The sequence below is a fragment of the Dendrobates tinctorius genome, unplaced genomic scaffold (assembly GCF_039654945.1).
Source record: "Dendrobates tinctorius isolate UK_male_01 unplaced genomic scaffold, ASM3965494v1 ptg000095l, whole genome shotgun sequence".
Classification (NCBI taxonomy): domain Eukaryota; kingdom Metazoa; phylum Chordata; class Amphibia; order Anura; family Dendrobatidae; genus Dendrobates; species Dendrobates tinctorius.
The window spans coordinates 20,329,549-20,356,375 of record NW_027361763.1 but is presented as its reverse complement, the minus strand read 5'-3'; the positions used below and the strand labels follow the sequence as shown (position 1 = coordinate 20,356,375).

The following is a 26,827-nucleotide window of genomic DNA, read 5'->3' as shown; positions in this document are numbered from 1 at the left end:
CAAGTATATAAAGCATAGTTTACACATTAAAAATCTACGTCTGTATATCAGGAGGCAGACTCAGCCGGTCTCAGGCCCAGTATGGATTCGACAAGACTGTAGAAAGTTGAGAAAGGGTACAGTATCACCAGATAACAGGTATATATGTAGCATAGTTTACACATAAAAAATCTATGTCTATATATCAGGAGGCAGGCTCAGATGGTCTCAGGCCCAGTATGGATTCGGCAAGATTGTAGAAAGTTGAGAAAGGGTACAGTATCACCGGATACCAAGTATCTAAAGCATAGTTTACACATTAAAAATCTACGTCTGTATATCAGGAGGCAGACTCAGCCGGTCTCAGGCCCAGTATGGATTCGACAAGACTGTAGAAAGTTGAGAAAGGGTACAGTATCACCGGATAACAGGTATATATGTAGCATAGTTTACACATTAAAAATCTATGTCTATATATCAGGAGGCAGACTCAGACGGTCTCAGGCCCAGTATGGATTCAACAAGATTGTAGAAAGTTGAGAAAGGGTACAGTATCACTGGATACCAGGTATGTATAGCATAGTTTAAACATGAAAAATCTCCGTGTATATTTCCGTAGTCCGACAAAGACACTCACAGCCTCAGTATGGATTAGACACGAATCTAAAAAGTAGAAAAAGGTTTATGTATTCAAAGCGTACACCAGTATACACTCTTGGGGTATTTTTCAATCTTCATATATATTTCAGTCTCAGTAAGACAGTCCAGACTCTCCGCAAGAGAAAACAAGATGGATACAAGTACAGACAGAAAGTTGAGTGATTGTAGAAATTACAGAATTACTAATCACGGGAAAAACTCCCGGGAGAATTCTCAGAGGCAATGCTGACCCTCAATTACTTTGTCTGTGGAGACAGCGAAAACAGTTCTTGTGAAGAAAGGTTTGCTGTATCGCAGTACCGTGGATCCCATCACCGTTACTCATCTCCATCAAATTGTGATCACAGGGAGAGATGTAGACATTGTCCTCACTGCCTATCGTGATTGATCAGGTAACTTTGGCGTGCAAAAGACAGAAGCCTCAGGCCATAGGCGATTCTATTGGATTGGCATGAGAGAACACATTTAAAAATGTGGGCAGGAATGTCACACGTCTGTGAGTAGGAAAACCGTGAAAGCTGATGATAAACCACGACTGCATCTCATTGCGAGTCGACGTCCATAACAAATGGAAGCCATTGATCATCTGAAGATAGAGCCCAGCAGGACAGGGCATAGCTACGTCTTAACCATCATCTATCAGTTCACCAAATTTGTATTGGCAGTCCCACTGAAGGATTTAACAGCCAAGACTACACAGCGGTGGAGCAGGGAGAGGTAAGTATTGCAAGCGCTAGGGCCCTGAGCAAGCAGGGGGGGCCCACTCGTAGGCGGCGGTACTGGCACATGGCCCCTCATAGTACGTCGGTGTGTCTAACGGCGGATGTGCACTCCCACCGTCAGAGACACTTGATTGTACTATGAGGGACCCTGTGCCAGTGCCGTCGCCCAAGAGTGGGCCCACCCACCTGTCCAGGGTAACAGCACTCACACGAGTGCGTGCGCCAGGTGGTGACCCCGGCCCTGGGGGGAGGCAGCCCAATTAGGGAGGTGGAAAAAATGGCATATGTTGATGTTGGACATTCAGCAGCTGAAAATGGAGGAATTGGAAAAGTCCGAGGAAGAGGAGGACAAAAGCGAGCCATTTTTCTGGCAACCTACGTGTCAGCAGGGGAAGGTGGGACAAAATCCTTTGAAACTCATGCATGGTTCATTTTAATGAAGGATAGATCATCATCATTTTGGGTCAACAGACGGGTCCTTTTTTCTGTCAGAATTGATCCAGCAGCACTGAAGACTCTTTCGGATAGCACACTAGCAGCAGGGCAAGCGAGCTCCTGTAAGGCATATTGTGCCAATTCAGGCCAGGTGTCCAGTTACCAGCCCAATAGTCAAAGGGGAATGACCTGTGAGGGAGAACATCAATATGGGAGAAGAAGTAGTTTGTAACCATAGTTGACAACCGCTATCTCCTGTCACTTTCAATCGATGCAGTATTACCAGTCGTGTGAGCGGTACTTGAAGAATCAGTCCACAACATTGTCATGAAACCCCTGTGTCCAACGCCACTTCGGCTGTGTGCACCACGAACACCTCTTCCATGTTGCCCCCTATGGCTCGTGGGAGATCCATCACCGCTGCTGTGTGCTGGGAATGCCTCAAACAAACGGTTTACCAGAGTTGCTTGCTTGTTAGCCAATATTAGCTCTAGGTTCTCCTGTGGCATGATGTTTTGGAATTTGTCTTTATAGCGTGGATCCAGGATGCTGGCCAACCAGTAGTCGTCATCGTTCATCATTTTGGCTATGCGGGGTCCCTTTTTAGGATCTGCAAGGCATAATCACACATGTGGGCCAATGTTCCAGGTGTCAATGATGCACTGCGAGTGCTGGTTGGTGGAGCACTTTCTGGCAAATCAACATCACTCCAGTCACACACAAACCCTGTACCTGACCTTGCCACGCCAACATTTTCTCTTGCCCCCTGAGAAGCATCCTCCTCCCCTAAATAATCATCCCCATCATCCTCCTCCTCCTCTTCCTCTTCTTCCTCAACCTCGTCCAGGAAAGATCCCTGAGCAGACAATGGCTGACTGTCATCAAGGCTTCCCTCCTCCTCTTCTTCCTTGACTGCAGACGCCTGCTCCTTAATGTGCGTCAAAGTTTGCATGAGCAGACGCATAAGTGGGATGCCCATGCTTATGATGGCATCGCCTGCACTTACCAGCCGTGTGCATTCCTCAAAACACTGAAGGACTTTACAGAGGTCTTTCAGCTTCGACCACTGCACACCAGACAACTCCATGTCCGCCCTAAAACTGCCTGCCCATGTATCCTCCCACAAATGCATTACAGCCGGCCTCTGTTCGCACAGCCTCTGAACCATGTGCAGATTGGAGTTCCACCTTGTTGCAACGTCGATAATTAGGCGGTGCTTGGGAAGGTGGAGCAATCGCTGCAGCTTCTGTATACGACTGGAGTGTACGGGCGACCGGCTGATGTGCGAGCACAGTCTTCGCACCTTATGGAGCAGGGCTGTTAACTCTGGATAATTATTGAGGAAGCACTGAACCACCAGGTTCAAGGTGTGAGCCAGGCAAGGCATGTGTCTGGGTTTTGAAAGGGTTATGGCTGCCACAAAATTCCGGCCGTTAACACTAACTACCTTGCCTGCCTCAAGATGTAGACTGCCCAGCCATCACTCAGTTTGTCTCTGCAAGTAGTCGGTCAGTACCTCCGCGGTGTGTCTGTTGTCGACCAAACACATCATCTTCAACACAGCCTGCTGACGCTTACCACTAGCTGTTCGATAGTGGGACACCTCGTGTGCAACACTGGCAGCTGCGGATGGAGTGCTCGTGCGACTGCGCTCTGTGGATGAGCTTTTGCTTCTGGAGGAGGAGGGTCGAACGACTACAGCCAACTCTTTCCTATACCATGGGCTAGGCAGCACTGTCCCACCGCCGCTGACCCCTGTGGACCCTGCATCCACCACATTAACCCAGTGCGCACTGATGGACACGTAACGGCCCTGGCCATGCCTACTGGACCATGCATCTGTTGTGAGGTGCACCTTTCCACTCACTGATTGCTTGAGTGTATGGACAATGCGGTCTTTCACATGCAGGTGGAGGGCTGGGATGGCTTTTCAAGAAAAGAAGTGCCGACTGGTAGGTCATAGCGTGGTACTGCTTAGGTCATAAGCTCATGGAAAGCTTCACTTTCAACCAACCGGTAGGGCATCATCTCTAAGGAGATTCGTTTGGCAATGTGGGCATTCAAACACTGTGTGTTAGGCGTCGGATTTCTGTCACTACACAGTGAGAATCCTGAGCCTTACTTCCAGCTGTCTCCCATTCCTCTCCAGCTGCAGAGGAGGTTGCTCAGCAAACTCGTCGGTCCAGGCACTCTGCCCAGACCAGCTCCGTGGGTTTGCTTGCTGCTGCCACCTCTGACACAGCTATGGCAATACATGCTGCTCAGCAGCGAGATTCTCCAGGGACTAAGTCCCCAGGTCAGGCCACTGAGCATGCCCGTGGAGTGATCTCCCATTGGAGATCGAAGGTCACATGCTCAGGTCCTGCTCGTGTTCGGATTGGCCCATCCGAGAAGCCAGGAAAGTCCCGGACGCTCGCGGCTATAAAAGGTTTGCATGGCCGCTCGGCCATGCACTAGGATAGACTGTATTTGCAGACTATGTGGAGTGAGTGATGTATGCACGTATGAATGTCTCTGGTGAATGACTCATTAAGAAACCTCTACCCTTTTTACGCATGTGTTGTGCAGTCTAGCCTGCTAGCGCCCAGGCTTAGGTGTAGGTAGGACAGAGCTTGAGTCAGGCATCAGTCCTCACTAGGGACTCGGCACGCCTCAGTGCACATGCTCCACTTCATAGCCAGCGTCTATAGCGGCGCTCGCAGCAGCGACGCTGCACGCTATGTGGGCCTAGAGGGACTCTAACCCCCATATCCTTGGGGTAGAGTTCTGTGGCCGTACACTGTGCGCTCTTTTGGCCAGGCTCTGTGAGCTAAACAGGCTCCGGCATCTACGTTCAGCGGTTGTGCGACTCTGTGCATTAACAGAGTTCGCCCTTGTTCACATTGGGTGACGTATCCCACGTGTGACTGTTTTTACGCCACTCTATTCTTCCGCCATTACATGGCAGCAGTGTACCACCTCTGCACGGTGGACCCCGGGCTGCGAACGCACCTACTATTATTTTATAATTTGGTGCGTTCCACCAGTCCTAACACTGTGTATGCGGATGAGAGGATGAGTACTTTCTTGTCCTAATGAAAGTCTCTGGTAGGGTGAGCTGGACTTGAGAGCTGCATATGGTGGAACTAGCAGTGGACATGGCGGACTGAGAGAGGGTTGGTGATGGTGATGGTGTTGGTGATCTTGCTGATGGCCTAGATTCAGTCTTTCGCAGCAATAACATTGTGATTCCCTGACTGCTTTGGCCTTGCGATGACACCTCAACATTTGCTGCTGGTGGTGTGCTACCGGTGGGCTTATAGTGGGGGAAGCGATGTAGCGTTGCTGACTAACTTCACTCGGAGCAGGTGCACAGGTAGTACGTGAGGTTTGGTAGTCTGTCCACTCTTGCAAGCGCATGGTGGTTAAATGTCTAAGCATGCAACTGGTATTCAAATTTCTCAGATTTTTCCCTCGGCTAAAGGTCTTTGCGCACTTCTTACAGATAACCTTTGCCTGATCATTAGGATTTTGTTCAAAAAAGTGTCACGCTGCACTCTTCCTACTATGGAACACATTTTGAGCACGCTGTGCTAATTTGACCGTCTGGCCAAGCTGTCCTGCACCTCTTTGGGTTTTTGTAAACCGTTTTTGGACTGCCACGGGCATGCCAGATAACAGCTGTTGCGATGTCGATGCCTACTGCGGATCTTCCTCCTCCTCTTCTGAGCTATTGGCAGCGTCACCCTCTTCCCCCAATGGATGCCATTCTGGGTCAACAACTGGGTCATCCATCACCTCCTCTTCAATTTCATGTGCACCTTCATCTGTGTCACCGTGTAAGGTGGTATAGTATGCGGGAAGGGGCACCTGAGTTTCATCAGGGTCAGATTCTGGCTCAGTACCCTGCAAGGACAATGTAGTGCTCTGAGTGAATGTACCAGCAGAAAAATCTAGCAGTGGCTGTGCATCAGTGCACTCCATGTCAGAATCATCTTGGACTGGGGAATTCGCGATTTGACTTGATAACCCAGGCATGGTATGTGAAAAGAGCTCCATGGAGTAATCTGTAGTGTGGCCTGCCGCATCCTTCACTTTTGGTAGGGGTGAAGGGCACAAAGAAAAGTGTTGTTCCTGACCAGGAGCCTCCACTGACGACTCAGTGCTTTTATTTTTTCAAACTTCAGAAGAGGAGGCGAGAGAGCTGGAGGCTGTGTCAGCAATGCAAGCCAAAACTTGTTCCTGAAGCTCCGGCTTTAAAAGCGGTTTACCTACTCCCAGAAAAGGGAGCCTTCGAGGCCTTGTGGAGCCAGATGATGATGCAAGCTCAACACCTCCTGCCTTAGATGCTATTGTGCTTTTGCCACTACCAGCAGATGCACCACCACCCCACCACCATCAGTACCAGCTGGCAACCCCCACTGTTGTGAGCTCATTTTCTCGTTCACCTTCGATGTCCGATGTACTCCCTCTGCTGGTGAAGGGAGGTCGTGAAACTGATTTGGATGGGAGAGACCTGTCACCTGAACAGGTGGATTGCGATTGGACATCCGGAATTTCTGAGTGGATATAATGCAGCTGACGCCCTGTAGGGTTGCTGGTGATTTCTCTGCTCTGAGCTCTGGCCTCCAGTTCAGTTCCTGTCTTCTAAAGCTAAGTTTTGCTCTGTTATTGTTCCATGAGATTTTGTCTGATTTGCTTAGTTTTGTGTTCAGCCAGCCCCGACTGGGGCTTTGCTGAATTTCCATTTTTGTCCCTGATCGGTTAAATCTCTTTTGCTCTGTCTTCAGAATATATCGGAGTGCTGATAGAGGGATTTTGAAGTCTAGTGACTTCAGGGCCGTTTTTCCTATCAGACGTGTTGGGACATTTTTGGCAGGTTTTTTGCGGATTGCAGCCAGCATCTTTTCTGTCCTTTCCTATCTAATTAGTTGGGCCCCATCGTTTGCTCTGCCTGTCTTTTTGTCTGTGTTTGTGTTTTCATCTGTTTTCACCGACAATACATGTTGGGGGCTGTCTATTGCTTTGGGGTCTGCTCTGGGGCAGTTTAGATTTCCCCTTTCTTTCATTAGGCTTATTTAGTTCTTTGGCTGTGAAGAGGAGTCTAGAACCACCATAGGAACGCTCCACGGCTACTGTTAGTTGTTGTGAAAAGGATCAGGGGTCTGCAATCCGTGAGCTACCAACCTCTCCGGTTTTCTGGACTTAGCTTGCATTTTTGTTTTTTCCTCCTCTGGTGACCCATTCATAACAGAGTCACCAGCCAGATTCTAGGGTACTCAATAGCAGGAAAGAATAGTAAAAAAAAAAAAAAAAAAGTGTCAGAATTTTTTTTTTTTTAATGTATATTTTTTCCTCTTTTTCTCTGGGGCCGTAGGAGGATCTTTTCTTAATGGAGATTAAGCAATTGTCTGAATGTGTGGAGCAACTCACTGCTGAAGTGCGGGGAATTTCCTCCTATATTGCTCATTCACATGCTGCTCAACCAAAGATTCCTACTCCTGATGTGTTTTTTTGGGGATCGGTGTAAATTTTAAGAATAATTGTAAATTATTTCTTGCCTTGAAGCCTAGCTCATTGGGGAGCTCTGTGCCGCAGGTTAAAATTGTCATCTCCTTGCTGCGCGGCAATCCCCAGGATTGGGTGTTTTCTTTGATGCCTGATGATCCTATTCTAACTAGTGTGGACGCATTTTTTCAAGCCTTGGGGTTGTTGTATGATGAACCTAATGCTATTGATCAAGCTGAAAAAGCCCTGTTGGCATTGATCCAGGGTCAGGATTCTGCAGAGCTGTACTGTCAAAAATTCCGAAAGTGGGCGGTCCTTACTACTTGGAATGATGGTGCCTTGGCAGCTCTCTTTCGGAAGGGTTTGTCAGAAACCGTAAAAGATACTATGGTGGGATTTCCTGTTCCCTCTGGTCTTGACGATTCTATATCATTAGCCATTCAGGTTGATCGGCGTTTACGTGAACTTAAAATTACACGAGAAATGTTGCCACCTGTTGAACAAATGTCTGAACCTATGCAATGTGATAGAGTTTTGTCTAGGGCGCAACATCAAGAGTTCAGAAGGCGTAATAAGCTATGTTTTTTCTGTGGAGATGCATCTCATATTATTTCTGTCTTCCCTAAACGAGAGAAACGTTTTGCACACACATTTGCTGTGGGTGGTGTACAACCTAAGTTTCTTCTGGCAATTACTCTGATCTGCTCCCTGTCCACATTTTACACTAAGGCTTTTGTGGATTCAGGAGCGGCTCTGAACCTGATGGACTTGGATTTTGCTAAACGTTGTGGGTTTCCTATGACACCTCTGCGGATGCCTATCCCTTTGATGGGTATTGATGCTACTCCTTTGGTGAAGAATAAACCTCAGTTTTGGACCAGGTGGTAATGCGGGTCGCCCCAGACCATCAAGAAAATTGCAGATTTTTGGTGTTGCATAATTTGCATGATACTATTGTTCTGGGGTTTCCCTGGTTGCAAATCCATAATCCAGTTTTGGATTGGAAATCTGTGTCTGTGGTGAGTTGGGGTTGTCGGTGTGCTCTTAGTGACGCTCCTGTTTTCTCCACCTCTCCCCAGTCTCATGATGTTCCTGACTATTTGGCTGATTTTTATGATGTATTTAGTGAGAATAAGTCTGCGTCTTTGCCTCCTCATAGGAGTTATGACTGTGCAATTGAGCTGAGCCCTGGGTGTAAATTTCCCAAGGGTCGACTTTTCAATTTATCTGTACCCGAGCACGAGGCTATGCGATCTTATATTAAGGAGTCGTTGGAGAAGGGTCAAATTAGACCATCCTCTTCACCCTTGGGTGCTGGGTTTTTTTTTCGTGGCCATGAAAGATGGTTCATTAAGGCCTTGTATTGACTATCGTTCCCTCAACAAAATTACTGTTAAATATCAGTATCCGTTACCCCTGATTTCTGATCTATTCTCCAGAGTTAAAGGTGCTTGCTGGTTTACCAAGCTTGACCTCAGCGGGGCGTATAATCTTATTCGCATTAAGCATGGGGGTGAATGGAAGACAGCGTTTAATACTCCGGAGGGACATTTTGAGTACCTGGTGATGCCTTTTGGGCTCACTAATGCCCCTTCTGTCTTCCAGTGCTTCATGAATTTTATTTTCCTGGACTTTGTGGATAAATTTTTGATCATCTATCTGGATGATATTTTGATCTTTTCCAGGGATTGGGACTCTCATGTGGAACATGTTCGGACTGTGTTCCGGATTTTGAGGGAGAATTCCCTGTATGTTAAGGGATCAAAATGCCTTTTTGGTGTACAGAGGATTTCATTTTGGGATTTATTTTGTCTCCGTCAACTATTGAAATGGACCCGGCCAAGGTACAGGCCATTTATGATTGGGTTCAGCCCACTTCTTTGAAGGCCCTCCAGAAGTTTTTGGGTTTTGCTAATTTTTATCGTAAATTTATAGCTAATTTTTCTGGTATTGCCAAACCATTGACTGATTTGACTGAGAAGGGTGCTGATGTGCTGAATTGGTCTCCAGAGGCTGTTTCTTCCTTTCAGGAGCTGAAGGGGAGATTCACTTCTGCTCTGGTTTTGCGGCAACCTGATGTCTCACTCCCGCTTCAGGTAGAGGTGGACACTTCTGAGATTGGTGCAGGAGCTGTTTTGTCCCAAAAACATCCTGTAACACCTAAAATGAATCCCTTTGCTTTCTTTTCCCGAAAGTTCTCTCCATCTGAACGCAACTATGATGTGGGGAATTGGGAACTGTTAGCCATGAAATGGGCATTTGAGGCGTGGAGACATTGGTTGGAGAGAGCTAGACATCAAGTCGTGGTCCTCACTGACCACAAGAATTTGATTTCCCTTGAATCGGCCAAACGCTTGAATCCTAGACAGGCTAGATGGGCTTTGTTTTTCACACGTTTTGATTTTGTGGTCTCTTTTCTTCCGGGCACTAAGAATGTCAAGGCAGATGCCCTCTCTAGGAGTTTCTTTGCTGATTCTCCTATTGTGACCAAGCCTGCTACCATCTTAGGTGAGGGGGTAGTTCTTTCTGCCATCTCGCCCGATTTGAGACGTGCTCTGGAAGAGTTTCAGGAGGACAACCTGAGCGTTGTCCCATTGGAAAATTGTATGTTCCTGACTAGTGGTGGAAGAGAGTGATGTCTGAAGTTCATTGCTCCGCATTGGCTGGTCATCCAGGTATTTTTGGTACTAGAGATTTGGTGAGTCGGTCTTTTTGGTGGCCCGCCTTATCTCGTGATGTCAGGAATTTTGTGCAGTCCTTTGGGACTTTCTCCTGGTCTAAACCATGTTCTCGCTCTAGTGGGTTGTTGATGCCTTTGCCGGTGCTCAGGAGGCCATGGACCCCTATTTCAATGGATTTTATTTCTGATCTGCCTGTCTCTCAGAGAATGACTGTTATCTGGGTGATTTGTGATAGATTCTCTAAGATGGTCCATCTTGTACCACTCCCTAAGTTGCCATCTTCCTCAGAGTTGGTGCCCTTGTTTTTGCAACAGGTGGTTCGCTTGCATGGGATTCCTGAGAACATTGTATCTGACAGAGGAGTTCAGGGTGTCTCAAGATTTTGTTGGACTTTTTGTTCCAAGCTGGGAATTCAGTTGTCCTTCTCCTCTGCGTTTCACCCTCAGACCAATGGGCAGACGGAGAGAACAAACCAGACTTTGGAATCTTATTTGAGATGTTTTATCTCTGCTGATCAGGATGATTGGGTCTCATTTTTGCCCTTGGCCGAATTTGCTTTAAATAAAAGAGCTAGTTCTGCCACTTTGATGTCACCTTTTTTTTGTAACTTTGGGTTTCATCCTCGATTCTCTTCAGGGCAGGTGGAGTCTTCTGCCTGCCCAGGTGTTGACACTGTGGTGGAGAGAATGCACCAGATTAACGGGTTGGAGGAGAGGGCCAATCAGACTCTGGTCACATACTTGCCGCATTTTGTCTCTGCCAGGCATGACGACTGGGCATCCTTACTGCCATGGGTGGAGTTTGCCCTTAATTACTCCATCTCTGATTCTATAGAGCAGACACCGCTTCTCCTTAACTATGGTCAGCATCCGTGTGTTCCCGTGCCCATGCCTATCTCGTCTTCCAACCCTACGGTGGTGGACTCGGCCGTGGAGGGTTGTGACATATGGGACCACACACAGGATGCCATGAAGGCTTCTAAGGAGAGAATGAGGGTCTCTGCCGATGCGCATCATCGCCCCGCTCTCATCTTCAAACCAGGTGATTTAGTGTGGCTCTCAGCTCGTAATATCAGGCTGCGTGCAGAGTCTACTAAATTTGCTCCCTGTTATTTACGCTCTTTCAAGGTTCTGGAACAGGCGAATCCTGTTGTCTATCGCCTCAGCCTTCTGTCACATCTAAACATCACCAACACCTTCCATGTATCTTTGTTAAAGCCTGTATATATGACCCGCTCTTCTGGAACTGTCGGGAGCTCAGATACATCCTCAGATAATTTTGAGGTCAATGTCATTGTCGGGTCCAAGCTGGTATGTGGCAAAAAGTTTTGTTGGACTGGAAGGGTCATGGGCCTGAGGATGGGACCTGGGAGCTTATTGAGCACCAGTCATGTGTGCAGTTAGCACAGCTGAGTTTCAGAGCAGGCACAACCACCAGCCTAGACTTCCTTGGGGGTTAAGCAATAGGGACCCCAACTAGCATCATTATTGCTCTACTCCTGTGTTGTCTAACAGGGTAGAGCTCTGTTGTTCACTACCGCTCTGTGGTGTGACAGAGCTGGGAACTCTGCACTCTGTTCACATTGAGTGACGTTTAAACTCTGTGTGATCAAAGTGCTTTCTCACAGCTTTGCTCTGCCATTGTTCACTAGCTGCGGTTTGACATCACTGCACGGTGGATCCTGGGTTGCGATCGCACATTATCCTAATTTATATTTATTGCAATCCGCAAACCCTAACAGTTAGTTTAATCAAGTATTTTTAAGCATGTTTTATTTTTTCTTTATTATTGTAACTCAATCTAGTCTTAAGTATTGTTTTCCTTCTCTTTGCTACCCCTTACAGTCCTATACCGTCCTTCTATAGATATGTTCTGGCCTTTATTTTCACCATAGATGAAATTAACAAGAATCCATATATTTTACCTAATGTGACCCTTGGATACCATGTGACTGATTCCTGCAACAATGAAAATAAAGCCATAGAGAATTTACTACAGATCTTATCTGGTCCAGGAGACATAGTCCCCAACTATTCTTGTCTCGGTAATGGCAAACTTGTGGGTGTAGTTGGTGATCAGTCATCGAAGACGTCATTACAGATAATAGAACATTTAAATGTTTATGGTTACACCCAGGTAAATATATTTTATTCATAGGAATCATAACAAAATCAGAAACAAAACTTTGGTTAGTGTGGATTGAGCAATAAAATTATTGAGTGCTCGATACTCGAATTAAGCAGGTCGGATGCTCGGACAGTCACTACGTGGGCAACGACACCCATGGAAGTCACTGGGAAACTCGAGCATTTTTTCAGGAGACCCTAACAGGAGGGCTAGGGGGCATAAAACATTGAAATGGATGGAAACTTCTCAAATGGAATGGAAACAGAACGGAGAAGACACCTGGATGCATCTCTGACTTACAGGTGCTGCTAGGAACAATATAACCTCCTACTCTCTGGCCTCCTCTCTAGCACTCTGGCACCACTCCAATCCATCCTACACTCTGCTGCCCGACTAATCCACCTGTCTCCCCGTTATTCCCCAGCCTCTGCCCTATGCCAAGCCCTTCATTGGCTTCCTATCATCCAGAGGCTCCAGTTAAAATCCCTAACTATGACATACAAAGCCATCCACAACCTGTCTCCTCCATACATCCGTGACATGGTCTCCCGGTACTTACTCACATGCAACCTTCGATCCTCTCAAGATCTCCTTCTCTACTCCCCTCTTATCTCTTCTTTCTACAACCACATACAAGACTTCTCCCGTGCTTGGTCCTCTCAACCCCCAATCCTGGTATGCATGGTCCCCTCACCCCCCTATCCTGGTATGCATGGTCCCCTCACCCCCCTTTCTTGGTATGCATGGTCCCCTTACCCCCCTTTGCTGGTATGCATGGTCCTCTCACACCCCAATCCTGGTATGTATGCTCACCGTCACCCCCCTTTCCTGGTATGTATGGTTCCCTCACCCCCCAATCCTGGTATGCATGGTATCCTCACCTCCCTTTCCTGGTATGCATGGTCCCCTCACCCCCCTATCCTGGCATGCATGGTCCCCTCACCCCCCTTTCCTGATATGCATGGTCCCCTCACCCCCCAATCCTGGTATGCATGGTCCTCTTACCCTCCTTTAGGGGTATGCATGGTCCCCTCACCCCCCAGTCCCGGTATGCATGGTCCTCTCACCCCCCAATCCTGGTATGCATGGTCCCCTCACCCCCCTTTCTTGGTATGCATGGTCCTCTCACACCCCAATCCTGGTATGTATGCTCACCATCACCCCTTTACTGGTATGTATGGTCCCCTCACCCCCAAATCCTGGTATGCATGGTATCCTCACCCCCCATTCCTGGTATGCATGGTCCCCTCACCCCCCCTTCCTAATATGCATGGTCCCCTCACCCCCCAATACTGGTATGCATGGTCCTCTTACCCCCCTTTTGGGGTATGCATGGTCCCCTCACTCCCCAGTCCTGGTATGCATGGTCCTCTCACCCCCCAATCCTGGTATGCATTGTCCCCTCACCCCCAATCCTGATACGCATGGTCCCCTCACCCCCCTTTACTGGTATGCATGGTCCCCTCACCCCCCTTTCTTGGCATGCATAGTCCCCTCACCCCGCTTTCGTGGTATGCATGGTCCCCTCACCCCCAATCCTGGGATGCATGGTCCCCTCACCCCCAATCCTGGTATGCATGGTCCCCTCACCCCATATCCTGGTATGCATGGTCCCCTCACCCCCCAATCCTGGTATGCATGGTTCCCTCACCCCCCTTTCCTGATATGCATGATCCCCTCACCCCCCTTTCCTGGTATGCATGGTCCCCTCACCCTCCTTTCCGTGTAGCTGCGACCAATCAGCATCGCGGCCCTCTGTCCATGACCAATCAGCAACGTGGCCCTGTAGCCGCGACCAATCACTGCCGCGGCCCTGTACAAAAATAATATTAAAAAATAAAAAAAGTTATTCTCACCTTCCGACGGCCTTCTGTCTTCTTTCCATGCACCCGGCCTCGCGTTCCCAGTAATGCTTTGCGGCTTAGACCGCTGATGACGTCGGCCTTCTTTCTCGCTCTCGCGAGAGTGACATCGGCCTTCTTTCTCGCTTTCACGAGAGTGACGTCATCAGTGGTCTAAGCCGCGAAACATTACTGGGAACACGAGGCCGGGCACGTGGAAAGAAGACAGGAGGCCGTCGGAAGGTGAGAATAGCTTTTCTTTATTTTAATTCTCTTTTTTACAGATTAAGGCCTGCGCCTGCCACTGATTGGTCGCGGCTGCCAGCTTAATGTTACAAACAGCTGCGCCTGTCGCTGACTGGTTGCGGCTTGGCGGGCGCCTGGTGGCCGTGACCAATCAGCGGCCCACGATTTCGGTTACAGACAGACACGATAAGGCGTTTATATATATAGATTGGTGAACTAGGGTATGTCTATTGCCTTTATTTTTGCTGTTTTGTGTCTTTCAGGTATCCTCTTCTCAACTACTGCAGAATTGGTGGATTACTAGTCACCTGAATGGGATTTCATTATTTTCTTTTTTAATAAACTGGTGAACGAGAGATAGTGTTGGGAAATCTTTATTCAAATAAAGTATTTTTTTTTCTGACTGTAGTTTTTATTACCGGGTTAGTAATGAGAGGGTCTGATAGACAACTTTCCATTACTAACCCCAGGGCAGCTGTCATCAAATCCAACTACCATTACCCTCATTGCCACAGCACCAGTTCTGGGGTGGTTGTGGGCTTGTATTTTTAGGCTGGGAAGGGCCCAATAACTAAGGACATTCCAGTCTGATTATATAAGCCTGCAGCTGTCTGCTTTACATGTGCCAGTTATCAAATATCAAAAATTGGTTGGAATCCAAGTAACTTTTCTTAATTATTCATTTATTAAAACCAGGCAAAAACCTTGTGCCTGCGTAAACACACTGACAATACGTACTTTTTTTACCTGCAGATTTACCTATGATCCATCATGGCTATGGCATTACCGTGTATGGCAGACAATCTCCGCATGTTTACTGACTGTCTAAAAGACGTGAAACATGCAGGGTGGGGACTCAAGCATGGCGCTCATGTACCTGCGATATTTGATCAAGTAACGAGCATTCCCAAGCACCCCGATGCTCGATCGACTACTGAGCAGTGCTAGCTCATCACTAGTTATCAACTGTATTGTAAAGAGCATTTCATAGACCATAAATAATCTCTTGACTTACTGAAATATGGCTTAGGAGCATGAAAGTCCTCGAAATACATTGTTGTTAGTTCAAGCTGAGAAGAGCTCTGCATTTCTCCTGTAGCAGCCGCTAAAGTAGAAGTTTCTGTTGAATTAAAGTGGTTAGAATCATAGAATCATAGAATCACAGAATGGTAGAGTTGGAAGGGACCTCCTGGGCCATCTGGTCCAACCCTCTCATCAAAGCAGGATTCGCTAAATCATCCCAGACAGATGTCTGTCCAGCCTCTGTTTGAAGACTTCCAAATTGGTCCAAATTGATAAGTCTGCAGTCACTCCGTGTGACTGTAACCTATAAATCCCCCAGCTCACGCACTGTGCACTGAGAGGATTTGATGGTTTCTGAGCAGGTACTGGAAGGTATTTATGAACTATACTGTGGGCCAGAACCCATCTAGTGGCTTGCTCCATACATTTGCATGGAACGAGGCAGTACCCTCTATTCGGCCATGCCCACTGGACAGTCGCATCTCTAGTCAGAGTGTGGACTCGCTCTATACAGGTGTATGGAGCTTGGCCGCCCTCACTAGTTGGGCTATGGCCTCAAGTATGAATACCTCATGCACACCATTATGTCCCCGGCTCAGAAACCGGCGAATCATCACAGTGCACAATGCATACGCTGGGGGGATTCATTTGTCAGCAGTCACACAGAGAGACTTCAGACTTATCGATTTTGACAGGATAACCCCTTTAAGTTAAGTACCACATAATATAGGGTTGCATTTAGTCTTGCAAAACTGAAGAAAATGTTGTTTATAGCCACACTCTTTTGTGGGGTTCCAAAGTGGAAATGTCCATATACCTATGTTTTTATTTATTTATTTTACTCATTTATATAGCGCCATTAATTACACAGCGCTTTACAGACATTATTGGCACTGTCCTCGATGGGGTTCACAATCTAAATTCCCTATAAATATGCTTTAGAATGTGGGAATAAACCGGAGTACCAGGAGGAAACCCGTTACCTAATATGAGGACCAATTCTAAATTTCCTGTTTCCTGAGATAATAATTGAAATAACGGCCTTCCTCACAGTGAAATTGAAAAAGACAATTCTTTCATTGTTTTTTGGGGTTTTGCTTTTATGTTATTCATGTTAGGCGTTGGGTTTCTTCCCCTCCACAGGAGGAATCCCGAGCCTTGCCTTCTGCTGTCTCCAATTCTTTTCCGACCGCAGAGGAGGCTGCTCAGCAGAGATGTCGGTCCCGGCGTCTTGCCCAAGTCAGTGCTGTCGGTTTGGTTGCTGCTGCCACCTCTGCTCCAGCTATAGCAAACCACACTAGCTAGCAGCGAGCAGCTCCTGGGACTAAGTCCCTCTTTCGGTCCACTGAGCATGCCCGTGGGACGACCTCTCTTTGGAGGTCGGAGTTCACATGCTCAGGTCCTGTTGTTGCTCCAATTGGACCACTAGGAAGGTCCCGGAAAGCTGCAACTATAAAAGCCTTACATGGCCGCCCGGCTGTGCGCTAGTATAGAATTATGTACTTTTGTGTGTGATGATGGATGCATGTTTCTGGTGAGTGACTCATTGTATATTCCCTCAATTAGTTGTGCATGTATTAGGGCATCAGAGTTAGAGTCAGCGCCTAGAGGTGGCATTGCCTTTGCGCCACAGTGCACCCAGTTCACGTCACGAGTGCTAGCGCCAGATTGTGCAATCCAGCACAAGGCACTACCGTACCACATTCACAGCAGTGTCCATCAGAGCGGCACTGTGTACAATTAGTGCGCTTTCCAGACATAAGCTTAGGCTGGTTAGTGGCGTCTGCCAGAGTGGCGCTGTATGCGCTTCGAGCGCTTAACCTGTTTGTTGTTTTTTCTGGCACCGCAGTTACGGCACCGAATGATAGTGGGTCTAGAGGGACTCTAATGCCATGTCCTTGGGGCAGTGTCCTGTGACCAAGACACTAGCATTCACCCTGCGGTATTGCAGCCCTGTGAAGTAACATGTTTCGCCTTTTACATACCGGGTGGGGTTAACCCGCATGTGTTAGTTATACCGCCATCTTGTATCCGCCATTACCAAGCAGCAGGTAACATCTCTGCACGGTGGACCCCGGGCTGCGAACGCACCTTATACTATCTTTGTTGCTGGGTGCGTTCTTCAAGCCCCTAACAATTCATTCATTAATGTTCAATTCCCTTAGAAGATTTGAATGTGCAATCATCTGAATGCTTTGCTATCCTATACATAAATTTGACTTTCAGCTAGAGATGGGCGAACCCGAACAGTAAAGTTTGATGGTCCATACCAAACACCTACTGGTCAGGAACAGACCCCAAACACAGACATCAAAAAGTTCTTGTTACTTTTTAGGCTTGGCACTCCAATAAAAGGGTGTTTCCCATGCTATAATCTGCCTAACAGCACGAGAAACATCGTCAGCTCTGAACGGCGGTAAAATTATTACCGCCAGTCAGAGCTCCAGGATCTGTGACCAGCAGTCAAAAGTTTACCTCCGGTCACAGAGGCATCACCTGATAAGAAAGTTTTGCTTCCATCAGCCTATGCTTGCTGCCGCTAACAACGGGAAGAGCAGATGCCGCTAATGAGAGTATTCATCAGCCGACGACTGCGCTTCAAATAAATACATTTTTAAAAAATGGAGTTGCTTCCCCTCTATTTTTGATAACCAGCATCGCAAAACTGACAGCTGTGAGCTACAACCCTTAGCTGTCAGCTTTGTCATGGCTGGTTATCAAGAATAGAGGGGGAGGGGTTTCATGCCATTGTTTAAAAATATATTTAAATAAATAATTGAAAAAAATGCATGGGGTCCCCCCATTTTTGACAACCAGCCAACTGTTGGACAAAATGTTGGGGCTTGTATTCTCAGGTTGTTAAGGAGCCATGGACATTGGCCCCCACAGCCTAAAAATAGCAGTTCGCAGTCACCCCAGAAAAGTTGCATCTATTAAATGCCTTAGTTTTGGCATTTTTCTTGGCACTTCCCGTTTGCCCTGTGGTGGCAAGTGGGTTAATATTTGAGGGGTTGATGTCACCTTTGTATTGCTATGTAACATCAAGCCCACGGGTTAGTAATATAGACACCTCTCTATTTCTAATCCCATAGTCATATTGCAAATAAACACACAGCCAGAATTAAGTTCTCAATTTGAAATTAAAATACCCACATTTTAACTTTTTTATTTAAAAATAAAAAACAAAGTTATAATCCTATTATGCCTATTCTATTCAAATCCTGGTCTCCTGTAAAAAGAACAAAAATAGAAAACAACCATATCCCTCACTTGTCCAACATACTGTCCCATGCTGTAATCAGTGTCTGCAATGTCTGAGCCCCTAGCTCAGTGAGTTCACAACAGTACACCATGAGAAATTTCTAATGATGAAATGTGGTTAACTCACTAAGCTCAATGCTGCACTGTGAGACTTTTTCACATGGTGATAGCGGTGACTTCACTGAGGTCATCGCAGGTCCTCAGCCTTGCTCACAGTGAAGTGAGCTAGGAATGCAGCCTCAGTGACCTTTTGTAACATCAATGATGTCACTGCTAGTCACTGCTGCTCATACATCAGTGATTTTCAGCCTGGACAGATGCATCTTGGCACTGTCCAGGCTGAAATCCACTTATCGTAGACATTACAGTATTACGTTGAGTTTGTCAGACAGGTGAGGGATTTGGTTGTTTTTTATTTTTGATTTTTTTAGGGGCGACTAGGGCTTCAATGGAATGGGTGAAACATGAGTATTATTGTAGTTTACTATTTTCTGTCTTTTTACAGGGATTAGGGTTTCAATGGAATAGGTGTAAGGTGAGTATAACTTTGTTTTTTATTTTTCAATAAAAAAGTACAACTGTATGTATTTTTATTTCAAATAAAGTACTTTCTTCTGGCTGTGTATTTATTTATCATATAATTCCAAGGTTAGTAATGGATACTACTACTGTATGGATAATATGGATATTACTAAGCCATGGGCTTGCTGTTACTTGAAAATACAAAGGTAACCTCAACCTCACAAATATTAGCCCCACTTGCTACCACCACATTGAGAGTGAGAAGACCCCAGCAAACCATCAGAATTGGCACGTTTAATAGATGTGCCTTTTCTGTGGCAGTTGGGAGCTGCTATGTTTAGGCTGGGAGAGCCCAATATCTATGGCCCTTTACTAGCCAGAGAATATCAGTTCCTAATTCTCTGCTTTAGCTTGGCTACTTTTCAAAAATGGAGGGGACCCAATGCTGTTTTTTTAAATTATTTATTCAAATTATTTTAAAAAATTGTGTGGGGACCCCTCTATTCTTAATAACCAGCCATGATAAAGCTAACAGCTGAGGGTTGCAGCTCACATCCATCAGTTTTGCCTTGCTGGTTATCAAAAATGGAGAGGAAGCAAAGTCATTTTTTTATTATAATTTCTTTAGAGCGCTGGAGCCGGCTGATGAATACTCCCATCAGCCGCCACCTGCTGTCACTGTTTTCAGTGCCAGCAGGCATAGGCTAATTGGAGCAATACTCCCATCAACTGATGCCTGTGAGTGTAGGTAAACTTTTTATCTCCGGTCACATCTGCTAACTCATGCTGTCATCTGACAGCTCTCTGATAAGCAATAATAATCTTACCGCAGGTCAGAGCCAGTGTTTGCAATGCTGTCATGCAGATTTCAGCATGGCAAATAATTGATTTTCGGACCACCAATTCATGCGAATGGTGTCTGGGTTTGGGTTCATGTACTGTTCTGGTACCTAAACTTTTTTTTTAACTGTTTAGCCGAACCTGCTGGACCCGAACATCCAAAGGTTCACCCATCACTCTCGCAGCTATTTTAAATATGATTAATTATGCAGATTCTTGTCATGTCGCTGCAATGTTACTGTTTTGCTTCTAAAAATCGTAATAATCATTTTTATTATTTTGTTAGCTTTTTGTAAATCCAACTTTATTTTTCAATACTGCCTGAGTCCTTCTCGGCATACTCTCTATCAGGTTCATTTAGATCTAGACCAAAATCTGATCCTATGTCTCTTCTACGTGTTCCCAAAGTTGGGGCATACTGTTCGACTGACTTGGGTATGCATACAGCTTTTCCTTTAACTCTGCTGTGGGAAAACATTTCTCTGGACCTGGACACTGTATGACAGAGTTAAAATTCCTAATCCTTACAGGTCATTTTAAGGACGACAGAGGGAAAAAAATTAAGAATTAAAACTGATAAAAATCTTTGCCAATATTACTCAATTTTACATCTGGATTTATGACACACTACATGGATACTATTCACACCTCCACTAGAGGGACTGCAGATAACGAAGAATACCATTCCCACTGCCTCTCCATTTGTAACAAAATGACTAAAGCCCCCATCACACTAAGTGAGATCGCTAGCGAGATCGCTGCTGAGTCACAAGTTTTGTGATGCAACAGCGACCTCAACAGCGATCTCGCTACGTTTGACAGGTAGCAGCGACCAGGCCCCTGCTGCGAGATCGCTGGTCATGTCGGAATGGCCTGGACATTTTTTTGATCGCTGGTCTCCCGCTGGTCAGTGCGCATCACTGCATGTGGCAGCAGGAGACCAACGATCAGCAAGCTCCCAGCGCTGTAAGCAGACGCTGGGAGCACGTATCCAAGGTAAATATCGGGTAACTAAGCAGCGCGCGGCGCTTAGTTACCCACTGTGTACCTTGGATACCTTGCTCAGTAACTAGCGGTGACGTCACTGCTCATCACTGAGTCTGGCTCGGCTCCATTCATTCCCCAGTCGTTTACAGTCCGGAGCAGCTGTGTTAGCAGCACTCCCACTGTAAATATATTAACCCCCGAGATGGATTTACGCAGGTAATGTATAGTGTTGGTTTATTATGTTGACCTTTTTTTACAGAAGATCGATGGCTTCACAAAGGAATTACCAATGTAATAAAGATTATAAAAATGTGTGTGTTGTATTCTTTCATTAAAATAGATTATTCTTATTGTGTGAGTGTGTTTATTTAACTCTTTATTTACTGCGGGATTAGTAATGTATAGGTGTCTTATTGACACCTCTCCATTACTAATCCGGACTTAATGTCATATTATAATAGAAAGGTGGCATTAACCCCTTTATTACCCCACTTGCCACCGCTATAGGGCAAAGCTCCAAATTAGGCGCATCTAATAGATGCACCTTTTCTGGGCAGCTGGTGGCTGCTGTTTTTAGGCTGGGGGGGCCAAGATCAATGGCATCTTACCAGCCTGAGAATATCAGCCCTCAGCTGCCAGCTTTAGTCAGGTTGATTGTCAAAAATAGGGGGGACCCCATGCCAATTTTTTAAATTATTTATTTAAATAATTACAAAAACAGCATGGGGACCCATCTATTCTTCACAACCAACCTGACTGAAGCTGACAGCTGAGGGATGCAGTCCCCTGCTGTTAGTTTCATCTGGTTGGTTCAGAAAATGAGGGGGACCCCACGTCAAGTTTTCATTCATTCTTCTCTCCTGCTGGCAGAGCAGGAGAGCAGAATGTCAGCCGAGGTCAGCACCAGCCGCCGGGAACAGCGGTTATACTAGCCACTTCTTCCCGGCGACCGTCCGTGAGCATGGAGGACTGTGTGAACAGTTCTCCGTGTGCACGTGTGCAGCATGTGTTGCGGGCCGTGTGTCTGTGTTAAAATGGACATGTCTCCGTGTTTTGCACTCGGACACACGGTCCGTGAAAACACGCTGACATCTGCATAGACCCATTCATTTGAATGGGTCTACGTTTGTCAGTGTCTCCGTTATGTGAGAAAACTGTCACTACACGTCTCGGAGACACTGAAGTGTGAAACCCAGTGATTTCAGACCTCAAATCATGCAAAGAAAACAAGTCCATAATCATTTAGAAACAACAATAATAATGTTTTAACTCAGGAAGAGTTCAGAAATCAATATTTTGTGGAATAACCATGATTTTTAATTACAGCTTTCATTTGTGTTGGCTGCTTTACACCCGGCTGTCACATTCTTTCTGGCGCAAAAATGTAAGCATTTCTTCTTTGTTTGATGGCTTGTGACTATCCATCTTCCTCTTGATTACATTCCAGAGATTTTCAGCTGGGTTCAGGTCAGGAGAATGGGCTGTCCATGACAGGGTTTTGATGTGGTGGTCTCTTAAATTTTGCCAGAGCTGTATATTACTGTAGATAATATATAAATCAAAAATCCCCACAATCCAGAAATTTAAAGTCAAATGTCTACCTCTCAAAGTGTATGTGTTGCTAAAAATCCTTATTTTTGTTGTACACTTCTTTGTTGTAGGACTCTAATTTGAAAGCCATGCGTATCATCAGAGATGCTCTCCCTGGGGCACAACATTTTTAAGCTTTTCTTGCCCCATTCCTTTTTAGAAAGCACATGGGGGACCAATCTAAAAAAATATATATTTTAAATAACGGAAAGATTCCAATTTTTTGAATACCTGCTTTAAACCCTTAATCCCCAGAGGTATTTTCATTTTTGCATTTTTGTTTTTTATTTTGCTCCACTTTTTCCCAGAGCCATAACTTTTTTATTTTTCGATATGGACATGTGAGTGCTTGTTTTTTTGCGGGACGAGTAGTACTTTTGAATGACACCGTTGGTTTTAACATATTATGTACTGGAAAACGGCAAAAAATTTCCAAGTGCGGTGAAATTGCAAAACAAGTGCAATCCCCAATTGTTGTTGTTTTTTTTTTTTTACTATGTTCACTAAATGGTAAAATAAATTAGCAGATACAAAAGAAGTATAGGTTCTTTTTATTTAAGTGGTGAAAATAAAATCCCAAATTTGTTAAATAAATAAAATGGCACCATATTCTGGGATGCGTAGCGTCTCCATTTTTCAGGATATAGGACTGGGGGAGGAGGGTTTTTTTTGTGTGCCGAGCTGATGTTTTCATCAATACAATTTTGGGATAGATAAGATGTTTTGATCACTGGTTATTGCATTTTACTGCAATGTTGCAGTGACCAAAAAACATAATTCTGACATTTTTAATTTTTTTTTAGTTTCTTTATATTTTGATAGATCGGGTGTTTATGAACGCAGTGATACCAAACATGTGCATTTTTGATGTTTTTCAAAAGTTTTATTTTGAATTGTGTGATTTGAACTTTTGCATTTTTTAATTTTTTTAATATTTTTGAAAGCTTTTTTTTACACTTTTTACTTGCTTCAATAGACTCCTTAGGAAACTTGAAGTTGCGGTCTTCTGATCACTTCAGCACTGCTATGTGCAGTAGAAATGCTCTTATGCTATAAGCGGCGGCAACCACAGGGGTCTCCTGCAAATGCTAATGAAGCCCTAATAATGCCAAGAAAGCCACAGAGTGTAAATCAACTAACTCAGCTCCGTAATAAACACCAATGAAAACGGTATACAAAAAACCGCATGAACAAAGGAGCAGAGTATATGAATATATCTACCTGTGGCAGAGCAGTGTCCCCACACCCCGATGCGCGTTTCACCGCCTGCTTCTTCCGGGGGCGTATCTATCGGCGGGGTAACCATGTTTTTAAATCCCGAGTGGCCAATCATAGAGAAAAGGCATTAACAAGGGGCGGGGTCTATCAGTATTATCGGCGTCATGCGCACCCGCCCCCCACTCCACGTCTGCTTCCTGCCGGCACTCAATGACACGTCAGCCTCAAGGACTGCGTGTCAGTGTATGAGCGTCATCGGAAACATCGGAGTGAAAGTGGATGCGCATGCGCTCTACTGATTACCTCGGCCCTGAGTGAAAGAAGCCATGAACAAAATAGCTCATATATCCATCGTAAGACACATAAACACAGAGCATATAAATAGATAAAAAAAGGGCCTCCGAATCAGTATGGTACATCTCTAATAAGCATATGGAACACAAAAAACCCCTTTTACAGCAAAAAATATATAAATGTATTACCAATATACATTCCTATCTATATGTATAGTCTCCCTAAAAAAAGGAAACACTAACAGAGGCAAGGGTATGGTATACAGCAAAAAATGGTGCAACGTACATATTATTGTGAAAAATCAAATCCTCATATTAATAACAATATAAGTACATAAAGTGACTTAGTTACAAATATGAAAAGTCACCATCAATTCTCAATCATAAGTGTGTAAAGAAGTCAAATAAAGTGATAGTGCTATCCTTACACATATAGAAACTGTAAGAGGACCAAAAAAGGCCTTAATAAGCCACCCTCCAAATAAGAAGCTCTAAAGTGACAGTGCTATACTGAAGTGACAGGGCTATGCTCATAAATTATAACTAGTGTAAAAGATACATAAAAAATAACATACATAATGTAAAATACAAACATATACAATGACAGTGACAAAAGTGACAATGCTGTGCCAACACTATATTTATTGTTATCAACAAATGCTTCTAAAGCACCCTATTCCTACATCAATATACAAATCTCAAGAAAATACTATATAGTCCAGAGGTATAGAAACAAAAACAAAGCAAATGCAGAATTAAGCAATATATACAATAACGATGAAGGCTTCTTCATTCAGCTCCATGCTTGCATCCCAACACAACCCCGACGTAATAATCACGGGAAAATTCTCAAAAAGGCCTAAATAAAACTATAAAAGAAATAATTAAAATCAGATCAAGAAAAACACTAAAAAACAACCTATACCCGCCATAAAAAGGAAAAGCCTCTACAAAAAAGAAGAAAAACCCCATACTCTCATTCAAGCCCATAGGACTAAGGGTGCCTAAGCGGTAAATCCACCGGCATTCCAATTGGGCCAGAGCCTTACTTAAATTTCCCCCTCTAAAGGAGTGGTTAAAGCTCTTTTATACCCTCTCTGGATCATTCTGCGACTATATCCTCTGTCCTTAAATCTCATAGCAAGCTCCTGACTTTACTTTTCAAATAGAAAGGGATCCGAACAGATTCTCTTTGCCCTTAGAAATTGGCCAATGGGGATACCATGAATGGTGCTTGCTGGATGAGAAGAATCAGCCATCAAATAGGAATTAGTGGCATTAGGTTTTCTAAATTTATCCGTCTGGAGTATTTCATCCGATGACGCCTCAATCCAAATATCCAAAAATTCCAATGCCCTACCTGTTTTAAATGTAAGTTTCACATTAATATCATTATTATTTAATTTGTGAAACAACTTTCCCAAATCCATGTCCGTACCCTCCCACACAAAGAGAATATCATCGATATATCTCATCCAATTTTGTACTTTTCCCATTTCTTCAAAATTATCTCCCATGAAAATGTCCCGTTCCCACGCTCCCAAAAAAAGGTTAGCGTAAGAGGGGGCACATGAAGCCCCCATAGCTGTACCTTGAAGTTGGCGGTAGATTTTTCCGTTAAAAGTAAACACATTATGTGTCAGAACAAATTCAAATAGGATTAAGATGAGATCCACTAGATGACCATCAATATTGCTTGAGCGTAAAAACCAGGATGTGGCCGCCAAACCATCTTTGTACCTTATTGATGTATAAAGAGCTTCCACGTCTGCAGTCACAAGCACCATATTATCCTCCAATTGTACCTGGTCTATACGCTGTAAAGCCTGATTCGTATCCCTAATAAAAGATGGAAGGGTAGAGACAATAGGTTTCAAAAAATAATCTACCACATCAGAAACAATCTCACAAAGACTCCCATTTCTGGCCACAATTGGTCGTCCTGGGGGATCCAAGGGATTCTTGTGTACCTTCGGGATGAGATAGAATGTTGCCAGCCTAGGTTGAAAATCCCGAATCTTCTCCAAAAATACTTTAGAGACTAACCCATCACAGAACGCCTTTTCAAAAATAGAAATTAAGGTCTGTTGGAAGGAACATAAGGGGTTATAAGTCAACCTGTGATAACAAGATTTATCATCAAGCAATTTCATAGCTTGACGTTCGTACATCTCAGTTGGCCACACAACTAAGTTTCCCACTTTATCAGTGGGCTTGATAACCACATCATTCAACGTTTGTAGGTCCTTAGGCTTCTTATTTGGAGGGTAGCTTATTAAGGCCTTTTTTGGTCCTCTTACAGTTTCTATATGTGTAAGGATAGCACTATCACTTTATTTGTCTTCTATACACACTTATGATTGAGAATTGATGGTGACTTTTCATATTTGTGACTAAGTCACTTTATGTATTTATATTGTTATTAATATGAGGATTTGATTTTTCACAATAATATGTACGTTGCACCATTTTTTGTTGTATACCATACCCTTGCCTCTGTTGGTGTTTCCTTTTTTTAGGGAGACTATACATATAGATAGGAATGTATATTGGTAATATATTTATATATTTTTTGCTGTAAAAGGGGTTTTTTGTGTTCCATATGCTTATTAGAGATGTACCATACTGATTCTGAGGCCCCTTTTTTTATCTATTTATATGCTCTGTGTTTATGTGTCTTACGATGGATATATGAGCTATTTTGTTCATGGCTTCTTTCACTCAGGGCCGAGGTAATCAGTAGTGCGCATGCGCATCCACTTTCACTCCGATGTTTCCGATGACGCTCATACACTGACACGCAGTCCTTGAGGCTGACGTGTCATTGAGCGCCGGCAGGAAGCAGACGCGGGGTGGGGGGCGGGTGCGCATGACGCCGATAATACTGATAGACCCCGCCCCTTGCTAATGCCTTT

General features: G+C 44.9%; 1 protein-coding gene across 1 annotated transcript in view; it reads left to right on the top strand.

The window, feature by feature from the left end:
• Positions 1–26,827, top strand: part of LOC141098809 (vomeronasal type-2 receptor 26-like) — an 85,755-nt gene that overhangs the window by 22,206 nt on the left and 36,722 nt on the right. The window contains exons 2-3 of the mRNA XM_073586785.1: positions 10,799–11,005; positions 11,859–12,100. Coding sequence (XP_073442886.1) covers positions 10,799–11,005; positions 11,859–12,100 — 449 coding nt within the window. The remainder of the gene's footprint in view (positions 1–10,798; positions 11,006–11,858; positions 12,101–26,827) is intronic.